Source organism: Tyto alba, unplaced genomic scaffold (assembly GCF_018691265.1).
Source record: "Tyto alba isolate M040663 unplaced genomic scaffold, T.alba_DEE_v4.0 Super-Scaffold_6, whole genome shotgun sequence".
NCBI classification, from domain to species: Eukaryota; Metazoa; Chordata; class Aves; order Strigiformes; family Tytonidae; genus Tyto; species Tyto alba.
In genome coordinates, this window is record NW_024881327.1 from 2,680,006 (window position 1) to 2,706,446 (window position 26,441).

Below are 26,441 nucleotides of genomic sequence, written 5' to 3' on the forward strand. Positions count from 1 at the left end.
GAATTTGACAATAAAATTACCAGAACTTAATTTCAGAATTCATAGGAGGATATTTCTGCTCATAGAGAAAAAGTCTTCAGATTCCATAAGGTATGAAGTTTGGAATTATGACTATAATGCAAAATATTGTAGAGAGAAGTGAGGGTCTGGCTGATCTTTTCAGTCTCCTTATTTCTGCAAGTAACTTCAGAAGAGGTTAACTTCCATCTCGGTCTGACCATGACTGACTAGTTTGGTCTTGTCGACAGCATATCAGCTGCCTCATAGTTACAAAGTGCTTTCCCTAGAGGAAGAAGCATAGTAGATACGCTGCGTGTATATTGAGAGATAGTCCCCAACCCTGAGGGTGAAGCATCTACACAAACGTTCACTGAGGGCAAAAGTGTTTGGTGGGAAGAGACCTGCGTGCCCTGAAGAAGTTTGTTGTGCACAGCAGTCAGACAGTAACTGCCTAACTAGGAGGTTTTCTTGATTTGAATGTGGTTACGTGTCCACTGTATACCTGTGTGGCTGCTGGGAAAATGGTGGAAATTTAATCCTAGAAGTGTTTGCAAAAATGTTTAGGCTGGAAGTGTTTCAGCTGCTCCAACAGACCCCACGCTAGTTAAGACTGACCAGGACCTGGATTCTGCTAGCAGGGAGTGATGCGGCATGAAGCCCTCCCTGTGAAGGAGGAGCAGCTAGCCTAACTTTCCTTAACTGAAGGCGGGGAGGCAACGTGATTTGTAGAAATGCAGAACAGAGAGTATAGAAAAGCAGCTTTATTTGTTTTTCAGAATTGTGATTTGACATCAGTGCATCCATGGGAGAAAAGTACCCGCAAACATCATGGCTGTGCACTAGAAGTAAGACTATTTCTTTGGGTTGGTTTTGTTTTGGTATTGTAATCGATGAGTAATTCTAGTGTGTGTTTAATATTTGGTTTGCCAAAGGTGCCTGAAATCCTATTCACCCTCACTTCGTTACCTCTGCCATATAGCAGTAATGACAATTATGATAGTTTTGCATTCGCTTAAAAACACGGCTTCTAAGCATTCTGGCTTTTTTTCACAGGGCTGGCAAAATGTTTTAGTTGGCTTGTTCTTTCCAGTAGCTTTAAGCAAATGTGTTTAAAGGTGTATAGTGACTTTAATGAAACACATGAATCCCCTTACCTAGTTAAAAGGATTTGTGCCTGGCATTGCTAAAACTCCTGCAGTATAGTCTTTCGTGTACGTGCACAATAAATGGCAATGCCGCTGGTTTCTGTAGGACATGCCAATGCACACATCGCCTTTGGATTCTTATAATGAATCTGCAGTATGTATACTTCTCAGAATCACTCTCAGGTGCTCTTTCCCCACACTTTGATAAACGGTTAATGGTAAATCTTAAGGAGGTTTGAAGTTTGACTTGAGTAAAACCAGTGTCGTAATTCTTTTGAATGACTCAGTCATTCATAAGCTGGCATACTTGAAATATTTGTATATAGAAACAACAAAAAAGCTGAGAATGGTGATGGTGGACAGTGGGGACATGGACATTAAACGTGGGGGAAAATGGGAAAGAGAAGAGGATTTGGAAGACCTGTATATGGGACCTGAATCTTAGCTAACTTATGTGTGATCTTACCCCAGTCACCAGAGGTAGCTCTGTGAAAGTACCTAAGAGGAACTTGGATGTCTGAGGCAGAAAATGCAGCCCTTGGTCTGTACGTAGTTCCTTGAGCTTGCATTTGTTTGCTGCTCATGTCCAGAACAACTGCTGTTGCTGTCGGTCTGCGCTGCGTCGTCGTTCTCATGTCAAAACGCATCTGAAATCCAAAACTAGGCGTCTGTATTCGTGCATTACCTGAAAGGCTTGATAGGATGGGTGTGCTTTGAGAATATATATATATATATCTCACACTGAGTACTAAGTTAAACACAGCAGGAGTTGCAGGTTTGCATTAATAAACGGGTAGTGTCCACTTTCTATTTAGTCTATGCAGTAACACTAATACTGGAGGGCTGCCTCGGGAAATGGTGTGGATGCAGCGCCTTCTCCTCCCACAGTGTCATTCAAATTGCGCTTACTTTCTAGGAGATGAACTTCTAGAGAGCCTTGGAAGTTAGCAGCTGCTCTGGAAAACCTGAGGTCTCGCCTTTTTGAGCCTCCGTTTCCTCGTTTGCCGAACTGACATTTCCTGTTCTTCTGAGGTGGGCCATGTAAAACTTGTTTTGAAAGTGAGGGCTGACGGGTTTTCGTGAATTTGCAAATAGATTCTGATGGATTAGACCTGCCTCCAAATACAAGCAACAGCTGGAACCTCTAATCCCTCCCCCTAGAGTAGTCTCCTAGAAGACTGATTTCTCTGGATCGTAGCTGATCCATTTTAACAGCTGAATTGTTTGATCAGAATCAGCCTGATGCAAGGAACAAAACAAAAATTAATTCACTGTATCCAATCTGCAATGTCCAAATCTATGCAAAATGTAACATAATGTGCATTTCATGCATGCCTATCAAGTCCTAGTGGTTACACTGAATAGAATATTGGTAGATGTCAGAAATTACTATTTATCTGTGCCTTCTACTGCACTATTTCCTGTCAGCTGTGTTACTTCACTGAAAAGATAAGTGGCAAAATCAGTTCTTAAATTATCTGCCATTCCTACTCAGTGGAATAAAGACAATTTAAACACAGTAACGTTAGCCCCGGATTTCAATTATTTACAGTTATAACTAGCTTGTAAAATCTCCTCCATGTGAATGAGCAGCACTCAGCTGCACTCCGCAGCCACCTCTAGTACCCATATGATGGTTCGGTTTACGTGGCATGCAGAACCCAAAGGCCTCCTGGTGTTTGCATCTAGTAGTCGTTCAGATCAAAACCAATTCACCAGATGTGTCCAGACAGTAGCTACATTCTCGTTTCAGGGTGGTGGGAACAGCCTGTACACAAGTGTCGAGAGTGGAAATTTAGGTAGCACAGCAAGAAAAAATACACTTTAAGTATGAAGGCAGAAAGAAAAATGTCAGGATTTTTAAGTATCTGTATAGGTGTTTTCTTGTCTGTGCTATCTTAGATGGAACCCCATTCCACAAAGCAAGCAGATGTTGATTTCCCCCTCCCACACTCCCCTTCGCAGAAAGGAAAGCAATCTGAGCCCTTCAAATATCCAGATTCTTTGGCATTAGAACACATGATTGGACTCTCAATTACTGCAAATCAGTGCTACTTCATTGATTTCATTAAACTTCGCTGGCATACACTGAATATGCCCCCTACTGTTAAACAGTGAAAGAAAATATCTCATCTGCCCTAGAGGAATGAATATGTCTGAAAGAAACCGAGCTGGGTGATTCTCATACTTGGAAAATACGGAGCTATTTGGGCTGTGTTATCCTTTTCTCAAAAAATGTTTGTCCCACCGGTATGGCTGAGGCACTAGATCAAAGATGATGCCATTTAGCAGCACTGTAAAGCGTGGAAGACTTGTTCACTTTTCAATCAAACCTATAAATTTTCAGATCCACAATTGCAGAGTAGGCTTTGGTTTGCTAAGAGCTGCTAGCCCCAAAATCTTTTGTGGTTACTTGCTGCTGTATTTTCTCATGGTATATCCGTGGATGCTTGGGAGAGAAGATGAATCAGCAGCAGAATGACTTTAAAGTGGTCACTGACTTTGTTCTCCACAACAAGGGACGTGCCCTAGGTCAAATTTCTTATTTCAGCTGGTTGAACTTCTCAGTAAGCTGAAGAATGCTAGCTCTAAAAAGTTTACAGTTCAAAGAATTGTTCTCCACTCCTCTGTTAGGCAATCTCACTGTGCCTTTTGAATACACACAGATCAGGAAAATCTGCTTATTTTCTACTCTTTATCAAAGGTTTACTGTATGCCTCTGTCCAACTCACAAGTTTATAGTCCACGATTAACTGTTTTCCCCTGCGTATCACTGAAATCCTTCGCATCCAGTAATTTAAGATCTCTGATACACAAAATAGCTTTTTTACAAGGATGAAATTTAATAGCTGTTAAAAATAAATTACTGGGCTTTATAAAAGTCAACCTTTTCATGGAGGGTAAGAACACATGCAAAGAGATACATGCTTTAAAACTCTTAACAAAATGGGTACTCGTCCTGCCTACGCATTCAGTATTCTCGATTACTTGCACCTAATGCATATTCCTAAATACTGAATTGGTGATTTCTGCCAGAGGCTGCTGGACATAATTCTCAGAAAGCTCGAGTGTTTCTGCTGAGAACGTCTCCAGTAAATAGGACTAAGAAAGCAAGAATGAGATGACCTTTGAATTCCGTCTGAAGAGCCGGAGACTGGTTCAGGACCAGTTTTTAGTGGTTCCTTTGTGCATGCCACACCATATTGCTATTTGGAGGTTTGCTACAGCTGCGCTCCAGAAAATGGCAAACAACACTTATCATTTGTTCTCAACCAGAATACTCCTTGATAAGGAAATCTACGTTGTTTGCATTTGATCAAATTTGGCCGTAACTGCGAAACACAGCAGTGCTCTTACAACAGTGCTCTGATTTGGCAGCGTTAGTGAATACTTAGATGATCCAAGAAAAATTAAATTCTAAAATATAAAATTCTGTGGGTAACATTTCTCAACTGCTCTCCCCAGCACAGGATCAGCCAGGCTTGAACATTAGTTCCTGAGTCTGGGAAAGTTGCTTCAGTTCCCTTAGTAAAGACTGACATGTCAGCAGTGAATGTGCCAGTGGGGAATGGGTGGGAGGAGGAACAGCCCTGTAATTAAAGAGATCAGTGAAACATTGTCTGGTCCAACCACAGCTATTCCTTTTTTTTTTTTTTTTGACACTAAGCTGAGTAAATGATGTAAATGTAGTAAACGGGGGTCAGGCTGGCGCAGAACGACCGGTCGGTGGGATGTGCCTGCCTCTGCGCTGTCAGCTGTTTATGTTGGGAAACCTCTGCTGTGTGGACTCCGTGCGAGCGTTTGGCGGATGAACGAGATGATGGGGGGAATTTTCCCATCTGGTCTCTTGGTGCTTTTGCCGCTCTGCGTAACAGGGTTGGTTTTGACTGTGAAGTATCACACTCTTACAGCTGACAGTAACGGAGCTTACTCCTGCAGCTGGGACTTAACTAGCGTACAGCCCTGTTTTTTATTGAGTAATGGCTAAATCCACCAGTACCAGAAAGTATCTTCTGTCAAGTGCAGGAGCTAGTTTGCAGAATAATTAGCCAACCTGTAATTTTGAGCTTTTTGGACTTGATCATCAGATAATGCTAGCAGAGGCTGGAACTCCTTCTGGTTGTTTGCGTGTTTCTGAAGTTCTGTCTACACGTATCTGTCTGCATGATTTCTCTATTACAATCCTGTCAAAAGCAACATTTTTCAGAAAATAGTACTTTTTTCAAGGGCAAACACTAGATCCTGGTCGACTTGTGGTTAATCTTTTCTATTAAAAGCTTATTTGTGTCTGGCGTTGGAAAAGACACAGATAAAAAGCCCATGTTCTTACAACTAAAAGCACTATTGACAAATCTACAATAGCTTATAGCTGTCTCGTGTTATCCTCCTGCTATATTTAGTAACACAATAGAATGATTTTGGAAGAGATAGTAGATGCTGAAATAGTGATTCCACATACAAAAGCGGTCCCTAAGGCATGAATGTAATGTCTTGCTTATAACTTTAAATTACTTTTTTATAGCTAGAACTAGCACGTCTAGTGGCTAATTATAATGTAGCCTGGTGTTATGCCCAACCACCTTCTTCTCTGTCTTTCTCACACACGCCAGTTGACCTCCTAGGCCTTCATTTCATAAAGCATTAAGTGCATTAGACTCTTACTAAACAAAAAAACCAACCAAAACAAAAAAAAATTTTTAAGCACTTCACAGAGCAGGAATGGGTTTAAATATGATCTTAAAAGTTCAATGTGTGATGAGCTGTTTTGCTGAAACATAGTTGTTTGGGTGCTTTTTGTTTTGTTTTAGGGTTTTTTGTGTTGGTTTTTGTTGTTGTTGTTGTTAGTTTGTTTCGGGTTTTTTTGGTTGGTTGGTTGTTTTTTTCCCTCCGGACCATCCTGGAAATAAAGTGGCATGGTTCTAGGGAAAAAAAATGACATTTCAAACCTGAAATTGATTTCTTGGGTGCTGTAACACTTAGATACGAGGGGAAAGTACAGCACTTTGGAGAGCTCAGGTAATGTTTGCTATTTTCTAGTTTGAGATTTAATGGTTATGGTTCACTGAATCGGGCTAGAATACTCTCTCTCCCTTCCTCCCACACTGTGTGTGAGTCACCATGGCTGTGATTTGGTATCATCCATTGGTGCGTGCACTGCAGCTATACTGACCTCAGTGGGAGTTTCAGGTGCTTATGAGTTTTGCTGAGTCAGGGACTTAAATTATGCTTTGGACCGTGCTTAAGCAAATAATCCCAGCGACTTCACCAACTGGGTATTTTAAACAAGTCTGCTGACACAGACACAGAGCAGTGCACTGAAAGCAAGTAGAAAGCAAAGGCCTTAAGTTGCTGTAATCGGGCAGCTCAGCACATGGACTGAGACTTGCTCCAAGAAATCCGGGCAGTGCTGACAAAAAATCTGATCTGCTTCTGCATGCCCAACGTTAGCCATGGGGAGTCTCCTCTCACTACTGCTGGGAAACTGCTGAAGTCTAGGAGAAATTTATAGATGCAGAGTTAGAAATTAAGAGAGCAAATGCTTTCTCTTTGAGGAAAAGAAACAGAGTGCTAGGTGTAAGCTGGACACTGGATCTGACATCGGTAGTACATAGGTTTGGTTTCGGTGGCAGGAAGGAGACGTCTGTGGTACCCGGGAGAACTACCTACCCGAGCTGTGAAGGAAAAGTAACTTGAGAAAAGTAAGTCGAACGTTATCTGTGCTGACAATTTAAACAACAAAAGTTCAAGTGTGGGAGGTGGGAGAGGGAGGTCCTTTTCTGAACCAGATGCGGGAAGCTCTTTACTTCAGGGTAATATGTCCAAAGGGTCAGAGGGTGTGACACCAGCGCACGTGCTTTTCTTTCTTCCTTTCTTTGCTCTCTTTAAAAAGGAGAGCATTTGCTTTGGGGAAAGGAAGGAGTGGGATAACTGACTCTTTGCCTCACAGGCAAGCTGGAACTGGAAGTGTATCGGTGAGGGGGAGCCTCTAGTGCTGGGATTGGTACTGGTGCCAATGCTAGGTGTCAGCTGCAGGAAGAACTGCAATATTCTTGCAAAATTACTGTGCCTATGAATTGAATGGCCACACACGGTTATCTAAATTATTTATGGTGACAGGATATGGGGAAGGAATTAAAATTAAGGCAAACATGTAACCTGTGTTTGTTAATGTCTGCAAGAAAGACTTGCCTTTCAAATGATGCTGTATAAAGAAATTAGGACCCGTAGCGTTACAACGCTTCATCCTCCAAAGGAAGATACATGGATGAACACTGTGCCATTGGTGTTTGTATGGCTGTAGTTGCCATTGATGTGTTATTGTGGGTGTTCTTCTGAAAGAACTGAAACGTGCTGCACCAGAATAAATTGGTTTTACTATAGGAAACAGATCTATAGATGGAGCTGTGATCTGGGCTGATGGCATCTTTGTTTTACCTAGAAATTTGTCTATCAGCTGGTGTGTACTTTGCATAATGCATATATATGTTACAAATGAACCCAGAAAAATGTTTCTTACGAAACAATTATATCTAGATGCAAACGGCAATGGTACTGTGGGAGAGCTTTAGTCAGATGGTACAACTGGGTTTTGTTTTGCAGTTTTCATTCACACACACGTGTGACTCTCCTAAGCTTGGAAATACTTGGAATGATGATAGCATTAGGTAGCATGCTGTCCTGTAATTTTTTTTTTTTTTTTTTTACACTTTTGACAGAATAAATGTACTAATTTACTTGCTAGGCTGATAAATAACACAGAAATGGTTAGTATTAGTGACAGCTGTGATTTCTCAGCTGGTATAAAGATCTTCCAGTGTGTGCTGCTTTTTGAGTTACTATAGGTGGAATACTTATCGCATCCTGCCCTTTACAGCATACCCATTTTATCATTAAATGAATCTCTGCGTGGCTGCCCTGCACATGCCAAGGGAGGCTCATTAGGAACTGCTACCCAGCAAAGGCATGTCTTCTGTTCACATAAATTTGCCAGCACAGACACCGCACACTAATTCCACATCCATGGGTTTTCTCATTCCTCAGGGAGCAGTCTGTCTTATCAAAAACAGAATGACCCCCTTGTCAGCACAACAGATTTATTAACTTACAAGAATCTTGTTTTGAAAACTCCTGCTGTGTTGTGAAGTTCCAGATGGCAAAACACAAGAGCGTGGCAGCAAGTGTCTTTGTTTACAGCCTCCCCCCTCCACCCTTCATTGACGGACTTGTCTTCGCCATCATAATTTCTGAGTGTGGCAGGTACAGATGTCTTAAAGCAAAATACTTCCATTTACAGCCAGATAGTGGAGTTAGGTGCCTTATTTATTTCCCAGTGTATTTTTTTTTTCCTCAAATGCTTAACAAAATAGCAAGCCTAGATTAGCTAAAGCTATGAAGGATGTTGCAACTGGATGCAGCATTACAGTCAAAAAGGGTTATAAAACATTTTGCAGAGTCCTGGTGCTAAAAATAGCTATGCACTGAGTTGAGAAAATGCAGAGAGGCTGGATAAGGTCAGTTGGCACAACGTTACCCAGTTCTCACAATGGAGAAAACTCACCCACCGTTAGTCCACATGTTATTCAGGAGGTAGGTGTCCCACTGTCTACTGGCTGAGGCCTTAGTGTTTTTTTTTTTTTCCATTTTATCCAATTTAATTATCTGTTGTTCTCCTTCCTTTTACTCTCTGGGCTATTTTCTGCAGGACTGCAGCTTGTTCTTTTCTCCTGCATTGTTGTCATCAGGCAATGGATCAATGTGTCGTAAGTAGAATTGCTTAACGTGTATTTAACAGATTGTTTATTTACATATATTTAACAGCTTTTGAATCTAAATGCACATTACCACAAGAAAACCCTCTGTTTTTATAAAGCATTTGCTTATTCCAGCAAATAAAAGTCTAGCAGTTTTTAGTAAATAGGATAAATCTTATTTGAAAAATTACAGGAAATGCAGAGTTAATGTCAAACATATCTTTTAAATTAAACACTTGGGTTTTTCTGGAAACTCCCCCAACCTAATCTCTTTACCTTTAAAATTCCTATGAAAAAAATGAATTGAGTGACTCCTCTAATAAAAGACAGTGCCTTTCCAAAATGGGGCATAAGGCCTGTGTCTGGTAATTCAGTTTCTGCAGTTGCAGTCCTCTTGCTACATTAAGGCCTAAAAGTGCTTCCACAGAAAAAGACAGTAACTGTAGAGTAGGAGATCTTTCCCTAGGGCTGTGTCAAGACGGAAAGTTGACAGCCATTAACCTCAATTAAACATAGGAGAACTGACCTTCAGAGGGGAAAAACTAAGTGACTTGGCAAGTCATAAAAGAAACTTGGAGCATGCCCTCTGAATCTCCGTTCGTAGGGACATCCTTCCCCTGAGAAATCTAAATACTCTGGCTTCAGCATCCCATTCCCCTGCTAGATTTTTTTCCATTCTTCATGTCACTTGGAAATAAACTTGGACCATGAACTCCTGGGAACCCAAGCTGTCATCTGTCTTTATTCTCTGAAATGGTTGGCATGTTCTTAGTTGTAGGAAATAAAATTATAAACAAAATTTAACCAGTTCCTTTTTTTCTTGTTTGTATTCTTTATAAACGCTTTTTTTTTTTTTTTTTTTTTTAAGTGGTGGGCATCATGTGATGTTAGCTTCCTTAAAAACTCATATTGCAACGGATTTAATGAGCGTTTGGGAGCCAGATGGCATACCATATTTTTTTCAAAATATTTTAAAGCACTTGTCAGACAATTCATGTTGACAGGAGTGTTTCACTGAGGTGTCTGTAAAGCAAATGTGTTACTTTTTACTATTAGAGCAGAATAATTGTTTATGGAAGGCATCTTCAAATTCAAAGATTCAGTGAAGATAACAGAAATAAGTTCTGCTCTGTAAACAATGCACACTCTGTAGAAATGTTGCCCACTTGTATGAGTTGCCTAAAATAATTGCGATCTGAATGGAAGTGCATGATGCAGTGTGGTATTATGCAATGATAGTCACTGAAGTCCAGATTCAGGCGATTTTGCTTGAAAAATCTCCAGTCTGGGCAATATTATGGAAAAGGCTACAGCTGGAGACCACAAAAACTACTTTTTTTTTCCTGTAAAATGGAAAGAGAGAAGTATTCTTTTTCGTTCTGTCTACTAGGAAGAGAGAAAAAGATGAAGGGAATAACTGTGTAGAAGAAGGAAAAGACATAAAAGTTGATGGACTCTACTATTCTAGTCAAGATTGGTCGAAGCCACAGGTACAGCTTAAAAAGTCATACCTAGTGAACCTCTTGCTGCAGAGACTCAGCTGGGAGGAGAGGCCAACTCTCTGGTTTTGGGAAAACAGCAGGGTCTTTGATAAATGCTTGGTCTGCACTTACGCATCGTCTCTGGTTTAGTAGCTAAACTGTGAATATTAGGAGGGAAATACTATCTTGAATCTTCTCAGAATATTCAATGTTTCAGTTAATTAACTCTTTGAAAAGTTAACCTCTACCATTTCTTTAAAAAAATTCAAACATGGACACAAGACGGTGCTCAAGCAATGGTGTAAGTTTTGTGTCTGTTGAAAGAACTTGGATGGGGAGAGGGAGTGTTTCTTTTGTCAGGAAAAAAGAACATGATGTGTAGATACTAAGGAGAGACTGAACTCCAACAGAAAGCGGAGCTTTTACACAGCAGGCTGGGGATAATCTACCACTGCAATGTGCAGAACACAGTATATTCTGTATGTTCAGTATAAAAATGATACAGAACCTTATAGAGAAGATTTAGGCAAGTGAGGATAAAACCAAAAAAGTGTACTTCAAATATTATATATATATATATGTGTGAGTTTTTCCTGTTCTAGAAAAAAGAAACTCAAAACAGGCCCCAGTAGCACCCTACAGCTCTATCAACCTGCATCACATGGCTTTGAATCAGAAAAGTCGCTCATCACTTCTGCATTTTCATAGACAATGTAGTCATAGTGTGGAGAAAGACTGATCTTCCAAACTGCTCCCTTTTTTTCCCCCTTTGGAGTAAATATTTATTTGTCTTTTCTATAAGGTAAACATATAGGCTTCATAACAAAATTCCCTTCCGGAGGTTACAGACAGCAGCTTGTGCCATCTTGGTTTTCTGTAAGCCACACTGTTGGCTTGGTGTGTGGTCAGGCAGGAGTGGTTACCAGACCTCTTATGGGGAGCTAGAAAAATGTTCGACTTTAGTCAAATCTCATCATGAACTGTGCTCTTGAAAATCAAAACCTATGAGGAATGATTAAAAACTAAAACTGTTGAAATAAGGTATGCATTTTATATAATCAAGCATTACTTGATCTGACATAGTCTGGTGCGAGCAATAGTTAATTCTTTCCAAGGATGCTAATCGCTTCTGATAATTTTTGAAGGAAATCATTCACTGTGATAGATAAATTTAAAAAGGGTGTAAGCAATCATCTAAAAATATCTCTTCTCATTTTTAATAACCTAATCCCTACTTCATTAAGTCAGCTGATGGGGTATTACTATGATTTACTACTTTATTGGAAGGACATAAAAAACCATAAGGGCTTCTGTATGTCACATCACAAGGAGATGAAGTCGTCAGCTGCTCAGTTAAGTACATGGGCAGAATGGAATGACAGCAAAGTATTTCTGCAAGGAGATGTGATATGAAACTAGATTTATTTAGGACAATCTGATAGAGAAAACTGAATGTTGGGAATTGAGTTCCTTGAAAGCTCTCCAAGTATTGCTGTATGTGTTTCAGGCTGCAAAATGCGTAACAGCTGTAAAGAATATTGGTTTTGACATTTCGTGTAATACTGGTGAAGATAAAGGAGGTGAGCAGTCTATGAGATATGAGTGATTGTCACTGTCACTGTCGCGGTTGCCATTTATTATGGACTGTGTTCAACACTCGTTGCTGGCAAATCATCAGCTGAAGGTTTGCCAGTGTTAGGTCCTTATGTTTAGGATCACAGCTATTTGCAATTATGGGGGGAGATAACTACCCGGTCCCTTGACTCGCTGCTTTCTGTCAGTAAGTAGATGTGCTACATTAAGTTGGTATTCCTGTACTCAGTAAATTTGTGCCTCATTAGGGCTAACCTTGAAAACATATTCATGGTCCCATAATGAACAGACGTTAAAATAGGTGAGGCTATAAAAATCCTTTAATGCTTGCGGATATGCCTTCTGTTTCCTGCTTCAAATAGCTTTTGGTCTCTTGCTTTTCATAAATGTTACAAATTTCAAAGTAGATATAAGGAGGAATCACCGAAGTGTTTAATTTCCATGTGTCTCAGGTCTGCTATTTCCTGAGGGCTAATTACTGTGTTTAGAAAACAAAGACTTTGCTTCCATAAGTTCTTAGAGCTTCTCATGAGAAGGGAAGTGAAGGACCATTTCACGTTTCTTAATAACTACATTTTGCTACTCCGGCAGTATAGGCCTTTAGCTGAATTTTCTTACCCTAATGAGTTCAGTCCAAATCATTAGCTCGAATCTTTCCATCTGTATCCCCCTCTGCCCTTCTTTCTGAGTTTGCCCCCTTCTCCATGTCATCTTCTGCCAACACCCTGCTTTATTCCCTTTCCCGAACAAAGCAAACTTTAAGACATAGTACACACAGTGTACTCACTGTAAATATGAGTAAAGGCAGTAAATTTTCAGAAGATTGCATTGCAGGACAGGAGTGGGCAACAGTTCAGCCTTGTCCATACCATTTGCGGGGATTCAAAACCTGAGACTCTGAGAAGTGATGTATTAGGGCAGGAAAACCCTGCACTTGCTCCGTCATAGCGTGAAGGAAATTTTGGCTGTTTAAAACTTTTTTTCTGACAGTCTTAATGCTGAGAGCAGTTTTCCGTATGTTTAGGAGCTAAACCCCAGTTACCTTTGCTGATGAATACTTACCAAACATACAATTTTTTCACCAGCAACTGCAGTAGTAGCTACACAGATTTTTACAGGATAAATTAATTCTTGAAATGATTGGCCATGAATCTTACTTTGCAGCTTATATAAATATGTAGTGAATGGCAGTAGGGATGAGGCTATGAAAGGCAGAATGGGGAAATTAAGACTGCTTTGATACATCAAATAAAAACAAATTATGCAAGGTCTTGAGTGGGCTTTTATAAATGGCATTTAGCTACTTTTAAGTGCTGTTCCTGAGACTACTTATTTTTTTCTATTGAGTATATTAGATACAATTAAAAATAAATTGCCTGTAAGATAACAGGGGGACAGTTACTCAGTCATGAGTATTCAAACACTTCTGCAAAACGCTTGCATGTTACTGTACCAGGCTTCTCGTGGATATTCTTAGCACTTACAAAATACGCAATACTCAAAAAATACCCCTTCTATACGGGATGGTCAGTGGAGACTGCCGGGAGTGAGACACATCCCTCTGTGGTGCCGTCAGTTTTGCTTGCTTTCCAGATCACCTTGCCGAGAGATGCTGGCTGCTCTGTGTGACTCTCTTTGCAGTTTTGAAAAGCTGCCTAAGAGGTGCTGTACAGAAGGTGGTGAATTCACTCCCTGGATCAATGAGCTGGTTATTTCCTCCTTGCTCCTGGTCCTCACCGGCTTGGGACTTAGGAGCTAAACACTGACACGCTCCGTGGCAGTGCTGTCCTTGAATCGGGAGTCGGACTGACGGAGGGAAGCAAGGGGTGTCCAGAGATGTTGAGACCAGAGTTCCCATCCCTCTGGGCCAAAGTCTGCTGGCGCACGGTAGCAGTGGCCAGTGCCTGTGATCCCACCGGAGTCGTGGGCAGGGGCCGAATGCGTGACAAACGCTTCCCAAAGATACAGGGGTGGGGGATGGCGGGGCCGCTTTCTTTTAATGCGTGCGGTGCTGCGTGGCATCACTGGAAGAGAAGTGTTCAGTTTTAGCAACAAATTAAGCAGCAACAGTACAAGCTTCTCTCTGTTGCCTCCGTGGCGCGCCCGACTTCTTACGAGAAGCAGCAGCAGTTCGGTGGTTGTGCTAGCTTAAACGTGGGCCTCACGCTGCAGTGTGAAATAATGCTAGTGGTAGTGGGGAAACCTGTTTAGCCAGGAGCATGTGAACACATTAGGTAATTTGCCAAAGCCTCTGATGACTTTGTTTTGTTCTATTTTTGGTTTTTTTTTTTTTTTTTTTTTTTTTTCAGAGGAAAGACTTTTCGCAGGGGTACCAGGGATAAGTTTCTTAAGAGGAAAAAGTTTGTCCACGTATTTGTTGAAAATGTACATCTAAATTGTACAAAAATGCTCTACGTTGGCATGTTCACTCTTACAACACGGAAACAAATACTGCAGGTTTGGGATAGTCTAGAAAAACAAAACAGATCGCAGAGTCATAAAAAAAAGATCACTTAAGAACAAAAGTATGGTAATTTGGGCACTCTAAGTATCTGAACTGGTGTGGTTGGGTAAAGTTTGCCAAATTGCAAAACACTGGGAGGAGAGGGGAGTGGTTTTCTGTCCTACAACTACGTAGTTGGCTTTCTCCTCAGCAGTTCATCTCAGGTTTTGTATCACTTGCCTAGAAGGCTGAGGCCTTCTATCAAAGATATTTGGGAATTGCAACGTATAACTTGTTATAGAATTTCTACATTAGATATGTGTGTGTGTGTGTGTATGTAATATGTAAATATATATAATTAGTAAGCAGACCTGATTTTCCCCAGTGCATATCACAAGTGCACATCTGAAGAAAGGGGTGATTTAGGCCTGGCAGGAACAGAGTCAGCAACACGGGTACTGAGCTGCCTAGGCAAATTAGAAAATGATGAGGAGCCCTGATGGTGGTGTTCCTCTATGGTCTAGAGGAAAGCTCACCTAGAATGAGGCACCCGGTCCAGTTACACCCCTTTTTTTACAGGAAGAAATGCACAGCAGTGTGTTGACTGTGTGACCTGACAGTTATCATCTGGCCTGGAAAGGTGGAAACATCCTGAACTCTTCACTGGTTTAATTCTGTTCTAAGTCCACGACTCCCGTGTCCCAGATGCATGCTCTCATCACCGGACTAGCTTAACCTAGACAAGCCATTTTTTAACAGGCAAGCTGAAAAGCAAAATAGTTTCTTGCATGAACTGTTGATTTTGACAGATGCTTAATCCCCAGGCTCTTGCACCTCTGGACAGTAATCACCTGGCTGTAGTGTCAAATCTCCGTGGCTCACTTTAATGTTTTCTTGTTGTTCCTATGAACTAAGCCACTTCAGATTGATGGTTACGATAGTCTCGTTCGATTGTGAGAAACTGTAGTTAGTGACCGTGTTTCTGGTAGGACAGACGATCCCAGAACAGGTTTTCTTTTAGATGAGTGCTCCCACCAGCAGGCTTTTGTTTAAAATGGGACTGACTTGCATGGGCAGCCTGTTCTCCAGTTGCTTTGTCTCAGGCCTTACACAAAACCCACAGGATGTGGTAGGTATGCTTCCACCAGCAGTATAGGGAATGGTATGAAATTGCTGCTGGATCTTTGAGCAGCATGACTCTTCTATATGTGACCCTTGGCAGAAATTTCAGAGACCGCAGGTTTGGGCACTGCAGTGGTTAATGAATAGCACTCAAGTTCCTTTGTAAATCTAGCCTCAAATCCAAAACCAGTAAGAATCTGAAATAGCTGATACATGGGACCTTAAGCACAGAAACAGCTAGTGGCCCCTGTTTTGTGACGTTACACTTTGATTTGTGTTTTATGCTCTTTAGATACATTAATTATCCTTTCCTGTTTGAGGAGATTGTGGTTTTCCCCTGGTAATAGAGAAACGCTTATTTGAAAGCAGTATCCCAGTTGTGTGGAAGAATGACTGAAACATTTCAAGAAAAGAATAAAACACTCAGGAAGAGTGTTTTTAATGCCTGAATGCATCAGGCTTCAGGAAAGACAGCTGCATCAGTGTCAACTCTCTATGCCTTGTCTTACTAACCACCGGGACCTCCAGCTTTTCATATGACATGTTCTGAAATGTCAGCGGATCACAAAACCTCATTTACTCTTTTGAAAACAGGACCAGCTCACAATATAAATATACTTGCTAAAAGAAAGTAATTTTGCGTAACAGCTTTTCTTATAGATTTTTTTTTTCTTACAGATATTCATCTGTTTAGCAATTCCTAAATCTGCTTTGCCTTCTATATGTAATGATCCATTGAAAAAGAATCCTACATCAATATAGGTAATGTTATTAAACTCTTTATAGCCCCCCTGGAAACATTTATAGTCTGAAATCCTGAATAACAGCCTTCAAGTCAAAAGCAAGAACTGCACAAACTTGCACTCCCACTGAGCTCATAGAAGTCCAGTTTTTTGACGTTTGTGACTTTGTGGAAATTTTTGATAATAATTTTTCTTAAAAAAGATTTCTAAAGTGTACTCTTGTACACAACTGGGATCAGTTTTATTCTTATTTTTCAGGTGAAAAAATTGACTCTGTATTTGTGACTCAAGGGTCCGCCAATACCCCTCCAGCGGATCGCCAGACATAAATGCTAATGGCATTACTATTAAGACACAGCAGTTCTGTTAGTTTAATTGCCTATCAGGAAGCTTATTTTGGTTACCGAACAGGAACTCTCACAGGTGTTTCTGTACTTTAGGTTTTAAGTGTTTCGGATTTAACTCTACTGGCGTAGCGATGCCTCACGCAAGATCCCAAGGATTTTGGGGCAAGGAAAGGTGAAAATGAAAGAGCCCAAATCCTTATTCATCTGCTTGTACGTGTCGGCGTGAGAAACACCTTTTTGTGCGCGATGGGGGGGAAAACAAGGGCGGGACAGGGAGCTGCGCGGTGCCCCGTAAACGCGGCGGGCGGGTACCGGGGGTGGGCGCGGAGCGGCTACGTCGGGTGTTGTCCGGAGGCCCGGGCGTAAAATGTCCCTTCAAACCGGGGGGGGGGGGGGGGGGGGGTGTGAAAATGAAGGGAGAAAGGCGGGGGGGGGGGAAGGGCTGACACCCCGTTTGGCACCGGATCCCGGCGCCGGCGGGCCTCCCTCCCGCCTCAGCCGCGGGCGCAGCGCAGGGCCCCGCTGCCTCGCCGGCCGCCACCAGCCCCCCCCCCCCCCGCGCTTCCGCCGTCATCCCGTGACGCCCGTGTTCGGCTCGGCGCTGAACCGCCCCGGGGGGGGAGATCAGCCTCCGGAAGGAAAACCGCCGCGGAGCTGCTCGGAAACCGGAGGGTGAATCGGCAACGCGGCCAGGGACAGCCCCCCCCCCCCCCCCCCCCCCCACGCCCGCCGGGCCCCGCCACCGTGGCACCGGCGCCGCGCGGGGACCGCGCGCCCCTCCCGGCGTGCCCCGCGGCCGGCGGGCTCCGCCTTCAAGCCCGGGGAGCCGGGAGCCCGCGCGCCGCCCCCTTCCCCCCGGCTCCGTCCCGCCGGGGAGGGGGGAGCGCGGAGCCGCTCGGCGCCGCCATGGCCGCCGCTGGGGGGGGGGGGCGCGGCGCGCGGGCGCCCCCTGGCGGCGGGCGGGGCGGCTCAGGGCGGAGGGGGGGCGGTTGGCGCTCGCGGCGGGCGGCCGCCCTCAGCGCTGAGGGAAGGAAGCGCCGCCCCCGGGTCGGAGGAGGTTGGTGGGAGCCCCCCAAAACGGCGGGGAGGGAAAAAACCAAACCAAACCAAAAAAAAAAATAATCCAAACCAAACCGGTGGTTTGCCGGGAGGGGAGGACGGGTTGTCCTGGGGGGCGGTGTCCTGAGGCGGCGGCTGAGGGCGCGCAGCGGCGGCCCGGCCCGCCACGGTAACGCCGAGTCGCGTTTGCCGAAAGGCGTCCTCCAGCGGGTTTGTTGTTGTCCGGCGTGAGGTGGTTATCAGGGGAGCCCGGGGGGGGGTCACGGATTAAAGAGGTTGTTTTGAAAGAAGAGCCGTAGGGGACGAGGGTGGCACAGGCGCTCGTGTGTGCTGTGTGGCGACCCAGAAGAGCCTGTTGCTTCAAAAGATATTTGTTCTTTCTACTGATATTTGACCGGGGAACACGGGGTTATTACTCCTACTGCTTTTTTTTTTTTTTTTCTCCCAAGTCACAACGCGAAAGAATCTGTATGGTGCTCTTGTGCTACACCAGCAGCTGTATATTGCTGCATTGGCAGTAGGCCTTACCCCCCCCTCCACAGTAAATACCTGGTTAATGCACAAGGGAATTTCACTATGCTTTCTGAGAACAGTAGAATCACTAAGATTTTTTACCTTCTCAAAGAGACCAGGAAGGGTAGAGTGATGTATTTTAAAGAGGTACTTTCCCCACAGGCAGCTTTTTGGTCCCTGTGTAGCTAAGCATGTTCAGAATTATTTGGGCAACACATGTAGGTCTGACAGCATTTATAAACAGTATAAGATGGTTCGCTTGACATTGCTCAGGGGTGGAGGAGTTGGACAAAATGTCTTCCAGAGATGCCTCCAAGTCGCTATTATTCCATGTTTCAAAATAACAGCGTAGGTATGCTCAGGGCTGGTAAGAACAAAATACGGAGGAAATCCTAGTACAACATCGGTGCAACAAGTAGGCAAGAACTTCCAGAAGTCATTGTGGTAATCAAGTAAAAGAAGAGATTGGTCGTGATGGCAAAGGCAGACCAAGGCTTTGTTTCTAACAGGAAAATCTGTCAACAAAATATGGGTTGGTTGGTTGTTCCTTTGGTCTGCTAAAACAGTAAGAGCTGTAGTTGCTGCAGTGCAAGACCTCTTGAATCATCTCTTGCAATTTAGCTACCCGATGAAAACAACCCAGAACATCAGTCTTTCTGGTGAGGCAGCGGTGCCCGCTTTTATCACTAAGGAATTGTGTTAGTGCAGGACATCTTTTTGTACATATTCTGTCTAAAGGGCCACCACCTGAGATGCAAGTATTTAATCCTATTCCTGCTCCTAAGAGGTAGATTTCAGCTTGCAGTGGAAGCAGACACAGGTTGATTTCAAGCACTTATGCTTACTTTGTTACTGAAAAGAACTGGAAGACTAAAATCTTTATGCCGTTTTGAGTTGATGGTGTATGCTTAACACTGTGTGCTCTTCTGGTTATCACGCAGAGGGTAGGGTGGCAGGATTAGGAGGTTGGACAGTCTTTAATGAGATAGAGAATGCCTTCCATACTTAGAAGAGTAACTAAATAAACCTGAAAGAAACTATAGGGAGAGGGCAAAATACAGAAGGGTAGCCTCTGAAGTTAGGAACATTAAGGGGAAGATACGAGGAAAAGTGCATAGTATCTGATCAGAAAGCAAATTCAGAACAAAAGGAAGTACTTTTCCACAAATAATGAAACTTGTTGCCTCAGGATATTATGGAGACAAAGTATAATTGGGTTCAAAAAGGATTCGTTCAAATATATGCAAAAAAGTTTCATTACCATTGCTTGGATTCTGCCTCTGGCTCCTCAGGAAATCCCCAAACAGCTGATCAGTTTCTAGAGGTTGCAGAATAGAAGATCATTCGACAAAAGTACTTTCTCCTTATGCTTCTTCCTGGACATCTAAGCTAGTTACCTCAGAATCATTTCACATTTCAAAAAGCTTTTTTTAATTTTTTTTTTTTTCTTCAAAAGGAGAAACAAAGAAACCTAAGGCTAGTGGTAAAACAGAGTATAATGTAGTGTAATTTAGTATTAAACTAGTGTAAATACAGTAGTGTCAAATGAGGCTCAGTAATGTTTGCAATGTGGATTTCCAACACCAATGCTTAAGATGGAGTGAGGCCTTAAGGCTAAATGACTTCAGTACAAGAATAGTGCTTGCAAGAGCAATGTGATTATAGCTACCCTTGGCTCTGAATAAACAGCTGAATGATACATTATGGTCTTTAGATATATAAATCACATATTTAATAACTGAATAGGAGTTATGATAACACTAGTATTGAAATGTTAGTAATGCATAATTTTTTTACTAGTTCAGAAATCATGAAGAATTAATTTGCATTTGTAGAGGTCGTGTCTAAATCAGTTCAAGTATTTATCATCTGGTGAATAAAACATTAACAAATCACTAATTCTATAATCTCACATTACAAAATGAAACAAACTAGTAGGGACCATGAAGTTGGCAGAAGAGCGGTTATTCTCTTGCTATACTGGACCTGAGATTGATGTTTTATTTGCAATTTCTGAATTATTTCTGCAGATGGGCAAGGTTTGCGCCATTTTTGGAGGATCCCGAGGAATAGGAAAAGCTGTTGCAGAATTACTGGCACAGAGAGGCTGCCGCCTGGCGATTATTGCTAGAAATCTGGAAGTAGCCCAGACCACTGCACGTAATCTTGGTGGTATGTATGCTTCTTTGCAATTATTTCTTCACTGTCTGATGCTTAGGTAACTTGCAAAAGTAGTAAGTCATAAAAGAAACCTCATTGTTTAACTAGATGAAAAGGAAAATAAAGACTGAGGAATTTGAAAGAAAAGCTGTATCAGTGCAACTTTGTTTTTACAGTATCGTTTGGGTAAGTTAAGTATGTTAGCTATTCTATCCGCAAGGTACAAATTGTAAGATGAAAGGAATTGTTTAAGGTCACAACAGGGAGAGGTGGTATGAACTGAGTCATCTTTGGCTCCTGACCAAGCCAGAACTGGGACCAGTCTGCTCATGCTGAACTTCTGATTTCAAAAGGCCAAAAACATAAACCAAGGAAGTGTCACATAACTAGTCAATGTAATACTTGAAAATTGTCGCTATTTAATTCTGTGGAGATTAAATGGCTTCCTCAAATTATAGTTAGTTCAACATCAGTTTTTGCAATTGAGTTAATAAATTCTGAGGAAGGTTTATGAGTGGTATACCATCTTTTAGGATTCTCATGATGTGCCTTTATTTCAATATAGCAGGACATCTGGCACTTCGCTGTGATGTATCCAGTGAACAAGAAGTCCAAAATACTTTTGAGGAGATGCAGAGGAATTTAGGTCCTATTAACTACTTGGTTAACGCAGCTGGGATCAACAGGTTAGTTGTATGTTACAAAATTATATGTCATTCTAGATGACAGCATCTTTTTGTAAGGTGCTAAGGGCCTTTGCATTTAGTAAGTGAATGAGGACAGCTGAGAGCAGCAGTAAGCACCAATATTTTGTTCATGATGACGGTAAAATTCTAACAGATGTGATATAGCTTTCACTGTAGTTTCTGCATTCTGAATTCACGAGTTCCCCTTCTGTTCCTCTTTCTTCCACCTCTTCCCCCTGAAATGGTCCAAAACAACGTTTGATACTGCTCTGCAAATGAGGCTTTGTTGCCAGAAGCACAGCTAACTTTTTTCTCGCTGTGTCATCCTTTCAGTGTCATAATTTTGAATGCTAGAATCTATAGAACCATTTAAACCCCCATTAATATTTCATTAATCAGTCATGTTTCATCATGAATGAATGTGATCGTTGAGGTTGTTCATTGGGTTCTTTTGGGTTTTTTGGTCTGTTTGCCAGGGATGGTTTGTTACTGAGAACCAAGACTGAAGATATGATAGCCCAGATTCACACCAACCTTTTGGGGACAATGTTGACATGCAGAGCTGCTGTAAAAAGCATGATTCAACAACAGGGAGGTGCTATTGTCAATATAGGTAAGCTGCTTGTCTAATCCAGTGAAATTCTATGTACTAGTTTTCTTGACAGGTTTAACAGGTGTAACATGTTGAAATGTTACTTGTTACAATTGACTTTCTTTGCTATTTAGGAATTCTGTATTTGGCATTTCTTCACTAATGCTTATTCTTTTGTGTAATTTCAGCAACTTCTAAATGTAAACCCAGCTTGTTTCAGTAATAAAAACCTCAGAGTTTATTGAAAGAAAGAATCTTACCGTTCTTTATCATCTCTTTCAGTAGCTAAATCTACCAATTGCTAGTTATTAACTAAGAATCAAACAGGTGCAGTTGGTTCCTTTTTTTTTTTTTCCCTTTCTCTGTGCAAGGATATTTTTTTAGAAAGCTCTTCATTTTACTCTCCTGTTGCCTGTTGGTCAGCATAGATACGTGGATTCCACAAAAATCACAAATAGTTGAGGGATTTGCTTATGCCAGCAGTATAAAGGACATCTAGTAATATACTTCTAATTCCTTTTCTTGTAATCTAATTTTTCTATTTCAAATTTAAAACTAAAATGATGAAGCCAGTACAAGGTTTCAAATTAGTCATTTAATCTTTTCTTCTCTTTGATGTTTCTTTATTTTAGGAAGTATTGTAGGAGTTAAAGGCAACTCTGGTCAAAGTGTATACAGTGCTACCAAAGCAGGGTTGGTTGGATTTTCACGCTCTCTTGCTAAAGAAGTAGCAAAAAGGCAAATTCGAGTCAACGTGGTTGCTCCAGGTTAGTTTTTGGGAAGTTCCTCCATCCTTGACTGTTTCAATACATGATCTTCACAACTGCTAGATATTTGCTGTACTCTGAAAGTAACTTAAGAACAAATTGCTATTATTTTCTTTAACTTTTGTAAATAAATGTTTTTAATCTTTTTTTTTTTTTTTTTTTTTTTTCAGTTTAAAGTATAATAGTCTTTTACAAAACCTTCAGCCTTTTTAAGGGAACACTGAGAAATTTGGAAGAGTGTGTGTCTACCTGTTCCTCTATCCATTATTACATAATAAATGTGGTTTGTTTTTTTTTTTTTTTTTCTTTGTTCCTCCTTCAAAACCTGCTGTCCTTGCAGATGGAAGGATTAGAACTAATTATATACAGACAGCTACCCTCGTCTCCTGCTAGAGAATGCTTATTTGTTATTAGAGAAACATGAAAGACCATGAGATGCTGGCATGAAAGCATCCCTGTCTATCCTTGTAGAAAAAGAAGAGAGTCTGGAAAGAAAGTTCTGTGAGGACAAGGCTGTGGTTTCACAAGACGATCCAGTCCAAGCAAACCACCACCCTTAAAGAAAAATCCTTCTGTCTTTTCTGACTCTTTCCACTCATAGCTGTGTACTCTGATGCTCACCTTGTGCTAGCTCTAATGCCTTTCAGACCTCTTCATGAACCAGTTCAACTTGTAAACTAGGCAAGAAAAATACCTTTTGCTGTTCAGTGAGTTGAGCAGTTCACTGAAGGGTCCAGTATGATAAAGGGGCAGTTATACACTAGAAAACTGAGACTTTCCCTTCTTGGTGACAGCTAGAAAGCAGGTAAGATCAGCTCTTCATGGAGCTGCAGCTTATGTGAAGAGAAGTACAGCAGTGGGAAAACTGAATCTCAGATAACGGAAAATTATAGAGAAACGTCTTTCAAAATGGTCAAGAAATATTCTTCAAGTGAGTGATATAATAGAAATCATGTAAGTGCTGCCATAAGTTCTAAAGTATAGTGGAAACACTTGCAAGCTGTAGGGGTTTCTTGCCAGAGATTTTATACCCATGTTTTTATTGGGAATGTTTTGGTGAAAGGACTGTATTTTGTCTTTCACAGAAGTGATACTAAATGTGGTTTTGGGGCCCAACTCTAGAGTTACCTTTTTTTTTTCTTCCCCACGGATTTCTGCGTTCTTATGATGACATCAGGGCTTCCAAAAATGGAAGACATTTTATTGGTTAGGTAAAAATTTGTTCTCAGCTACAAAATTATGTGAACTGACTTCTGAGACTTTGAAGAATGGTGGCTGGTGCTGAAACGTGGTAGTACATTTCACTGTGGAGGATTCCAGGGAAAATCCTCTAGAGAAGTTTAGTTGAGGGTTAGATAACTCTTCAAATCTCTCTCTTCTCTTAGGCTTTATTCACACAGAGATGACTGCTCATTTGGAAGAAGATCGGTTGAAGAAAGCAATTCTCCTTGGAAGATTTGGAGAGCCTCGTGAAGTTGCACAAGCTGTTGTCTTTCTTTTGGAGTCCCCTTACGTTACAGGGAGTACTCTAGTTGTAGATGGAGGCTTGCAGCTTCTGACTTAAATACTGCCTTGAAAAAGTAGCTACTTAAATAATCATGATGGTAATATATAAATATATAATAATTAAAGGGGGGGGTGTTGTAGAAATTAGTGGAAAATTGATGTATGTAATTGACTTGATATTCTTAAGTCAGAGGAGAAATTTAGCAGCAGTGAGTTCCAGCACATATGTTTAGCTACCTGGAAGAGTCCATTTGGTATTATGAAGTCTGTGTATGTAACAATTGGAAAGAGATCTGGTTTTCATATAGTGATGTTTTTAAATAATGTGCTGATACATTTTGAAAGCACTATATTTTTATAAAGTCGTGTTTTGCAGTTTGGGATAAAGTGGAGATTTTATTCAGATTATGTTCCACAAAGGTTAATAAAGTGCAGAGGTATGTCTGTTGGTTGGCAGGTATGATTGCATCAGGGTTTTCATGTAAGGTGAAGATGGCAAACTATATAATTTTTTATTCTTACCGGTTAGTCCCTACAAAGTGGCAAGGAGTTTCATTTGTGTTTTGTTTGTTTGTAGCTAACACTACAAAGCTAGGAGCTTCTGTATCTTCAGTATACCTGAATTGCCTTCAGGAGATTTAATTATATGCCATGTGTTTTTATAAAGACAAAACCCACTTAGTTCCATTCTTCAATGTATGTACGGCTCTTTTGATCAAGTAGCACTTGCATGTATGCATTGAAGGACTGTTGGTTGGTCATTGGACTTGCTAATTCTGTGATATTCTGAGTCTGAGCTGCACGTACACCGGTGAACAGCACAGTTGCAGGCCTTGCCGCGTAAAAGACTTTTCACAGACTCGCTCATTTCCAGAATGCAAAGTCAAGGTGTATTGCTGTGTATCTCCTTGAACGCTCAGTTCAACTATATTATGTTGATGCTCTTTAATATGTATGTATAGTCAATAAAATAGCCATTTATTTTATTCAAAGCAGCTTTTGAATCAGAGTAATTATTCAGCTGTAGATGATCCTGAGTGTTCTTCTCTTACTGAAAAACTACCAAAAATTTGACCTCAGGCTTTTCTATTGAGATCAAGTAACTTTTGGTGATTGATGTTTTTATCGTCTCTGAAGAAAATTGAATGTGGTTTAGGACCATCACTTCTTAGCTCCAGTGTTCATTGCATCACGATCCAGATGTTGATTCAGCTTTTGAAATTACTTCCCGTCTTGGCACAAACCAAAGTACGGAAAGAAGAGATCTCACTGACGATAACTCCGAGTCTTTAAAGTCTGAGGTTTTCTTCACTTGTGCAGCTGAGAAATTTTGTCTTTGTGCCAGAAAACAGTGCATGTTCAAGCTTCTTGCAGGTATGTATTGAGAAACAATGCAAGAAAAGGTGGTATATTCAGGGGGTTTTGCAGTTGGTAGTGTTACTTTGGAATATAAAATGCCACTAAAGGTAGTCAGGAGTGCTTATCTTACTGTTATCTCTTTGTAGAGAATGCTGTTATTTTCTGTGAGAAGTTGTGTCATATATGTCTGCAGCAAAAACATAATTGCTTATTATTTTTCTCTTTCATAGGAGGGATTGGCTAGAGGATAGATGAATTTTTTCAAAGGCACTGAAGGTGAGGAAGGACAGCTGATACTCCCATTTTTACTAATAAGGTAGTAGTATGTCTGTAACTTGGCTGCTGCCCGTACCTGTCCTTAGTATTTTACAGGCAAAGCCTGTGTGACTGTCCTGACCAGAAACTAAAATTAAAAGACTAAAAATAATTTCCTCTGAGTGAGTTCTGACCCTAAATATTCTTATCAATTGTTTTGTTGGGTAAGGGAGCTGTTAAATTTTATTAACAATGGCATTTTTAGTTTATATTTGTGATTCAAACCTGGAATAACACCCTCAGAAGAATCTCAGTATGCTGCTAAGTAATGTTTTAAAAATGCTGCTGTACATACTGTGTTTTTATTGCTGCTGTCGATGTAGGACTAGGCTCAATTGTTGGTAGCTTTAAAGTCATAGTTTTAAAATACCTTTTTTTGCCTTTGCTTCAAACTAGTAAATTAGAACTGAAAGCTAGTTAATCGGTAATCCATTTCAGCATGTTCTGTATACACCTACCCTAAAAAGTAATACCTGTTTGCCAGATGAGGGTCCTGCCTGACCTGGTGCGATGTCTCAGAGTGGAAGCAGTGAAGGTGTAGGGTCGGTAACAGATCAGCAGTGTGGTGACATCTCCTTGGAAGCCTGGTGTACCTCAGCAGTTTGTGACTGACCCGTTTGGATCTGCCAGTTGGTAGCTCTGGCTGACGCCTCTGGGTTCTTCCATTTGATGAGACATTGTACCAACCCTGTCGTGCTCTCTGTGTGTTGCTCTCGAATTTGTAGACCTCTGCCCTGTCCTGCCTGCCTCATTTGTTTCTGTTTCAAACTGAAGAGTCATTTCTTTTACTTGCTTGTTGCTGGAAAGCTCTTTGTACCTTAGGTCATCCTTGTTGTCCTTTGCTTTTCCAGTTTCTCAG

The 26,441-nt window shown here is 41.3% G+C and overlaps 1 protein-coding gene across 7 annotated transcripts; it reads left to right on the plus strand.

Annotated features, from left to right (window-relative positions):
- The first annotated feature begins 6,653 nt into the window (after positions 1–6,653).
- CBR4 (carbonyl reductase 4) lies at positions 6,654–24,903 on the plus strand. 7 transcript variants are annotated; one of them, XM_032983984.2, is made up of 7 exons: positions 6,654–6,844; positions 8,848–8,905; positions 20,228–20,369; positions 20,923–21,043; positions 21,520–21,656; positions 22,268–22,402; positions 23,788–24,903. In XM_032983984.2, the coding sequence occupies exons 2-7, from the start codon at positions 8,891–8,893 to the stop codon at positions 23,964–23,966; spliced, it is 729 nt and encodes a 242-aa protein (XP_032839875.1). In that variant the 5' UTR covers positions 6,654–6,844; positions 8,848–8,890; the 3' UTR covers positions 23,967–24,903. The 7 variants fall into 7 exon arrangements, with proteins under 7 accessions (XP_032839875.1, XP_032839878.1, XP_032839874.2 ...); XM_032983983.2 differs by lacking the exon at positions 6,654–6,844 and adding an exon at positions 8,646–8,732 and having other exon boundaries at positions 20,926–21,043; XM_032983982.2 differs by lacking the exon at positions 6,654–6,844 and adding an exon at positions 8,654–8,732.
- Positions 24,904–26,441: the final 1,538 nt, after the last annotated feature.

Excerpts from the sequence above, each read along its gene's own strand:
- CBR4 (XM_032983982.2), top strand. The coding sequence starts at position 8,689 with ATGGAGAAAACTCACCCACCGTTAGTCCACATGTTATTCAGGAG. Across the intron at positions 8,906-20,227 it reads AGGCAATGGATCAATGTGTC|ATGGGCAAGGTTTGCGCCAT; the intron begins GTAAGTAGAATT and ends TTATTTCTGCAG. Across the intron at positions 21,657-22,267 it reads AGGTGCTATTGTCAATATAG|GAAGTATTGTAGGAGTTAAA; the intron begins GTAAGCTGCTTG and ends TCTTTATTTTAG.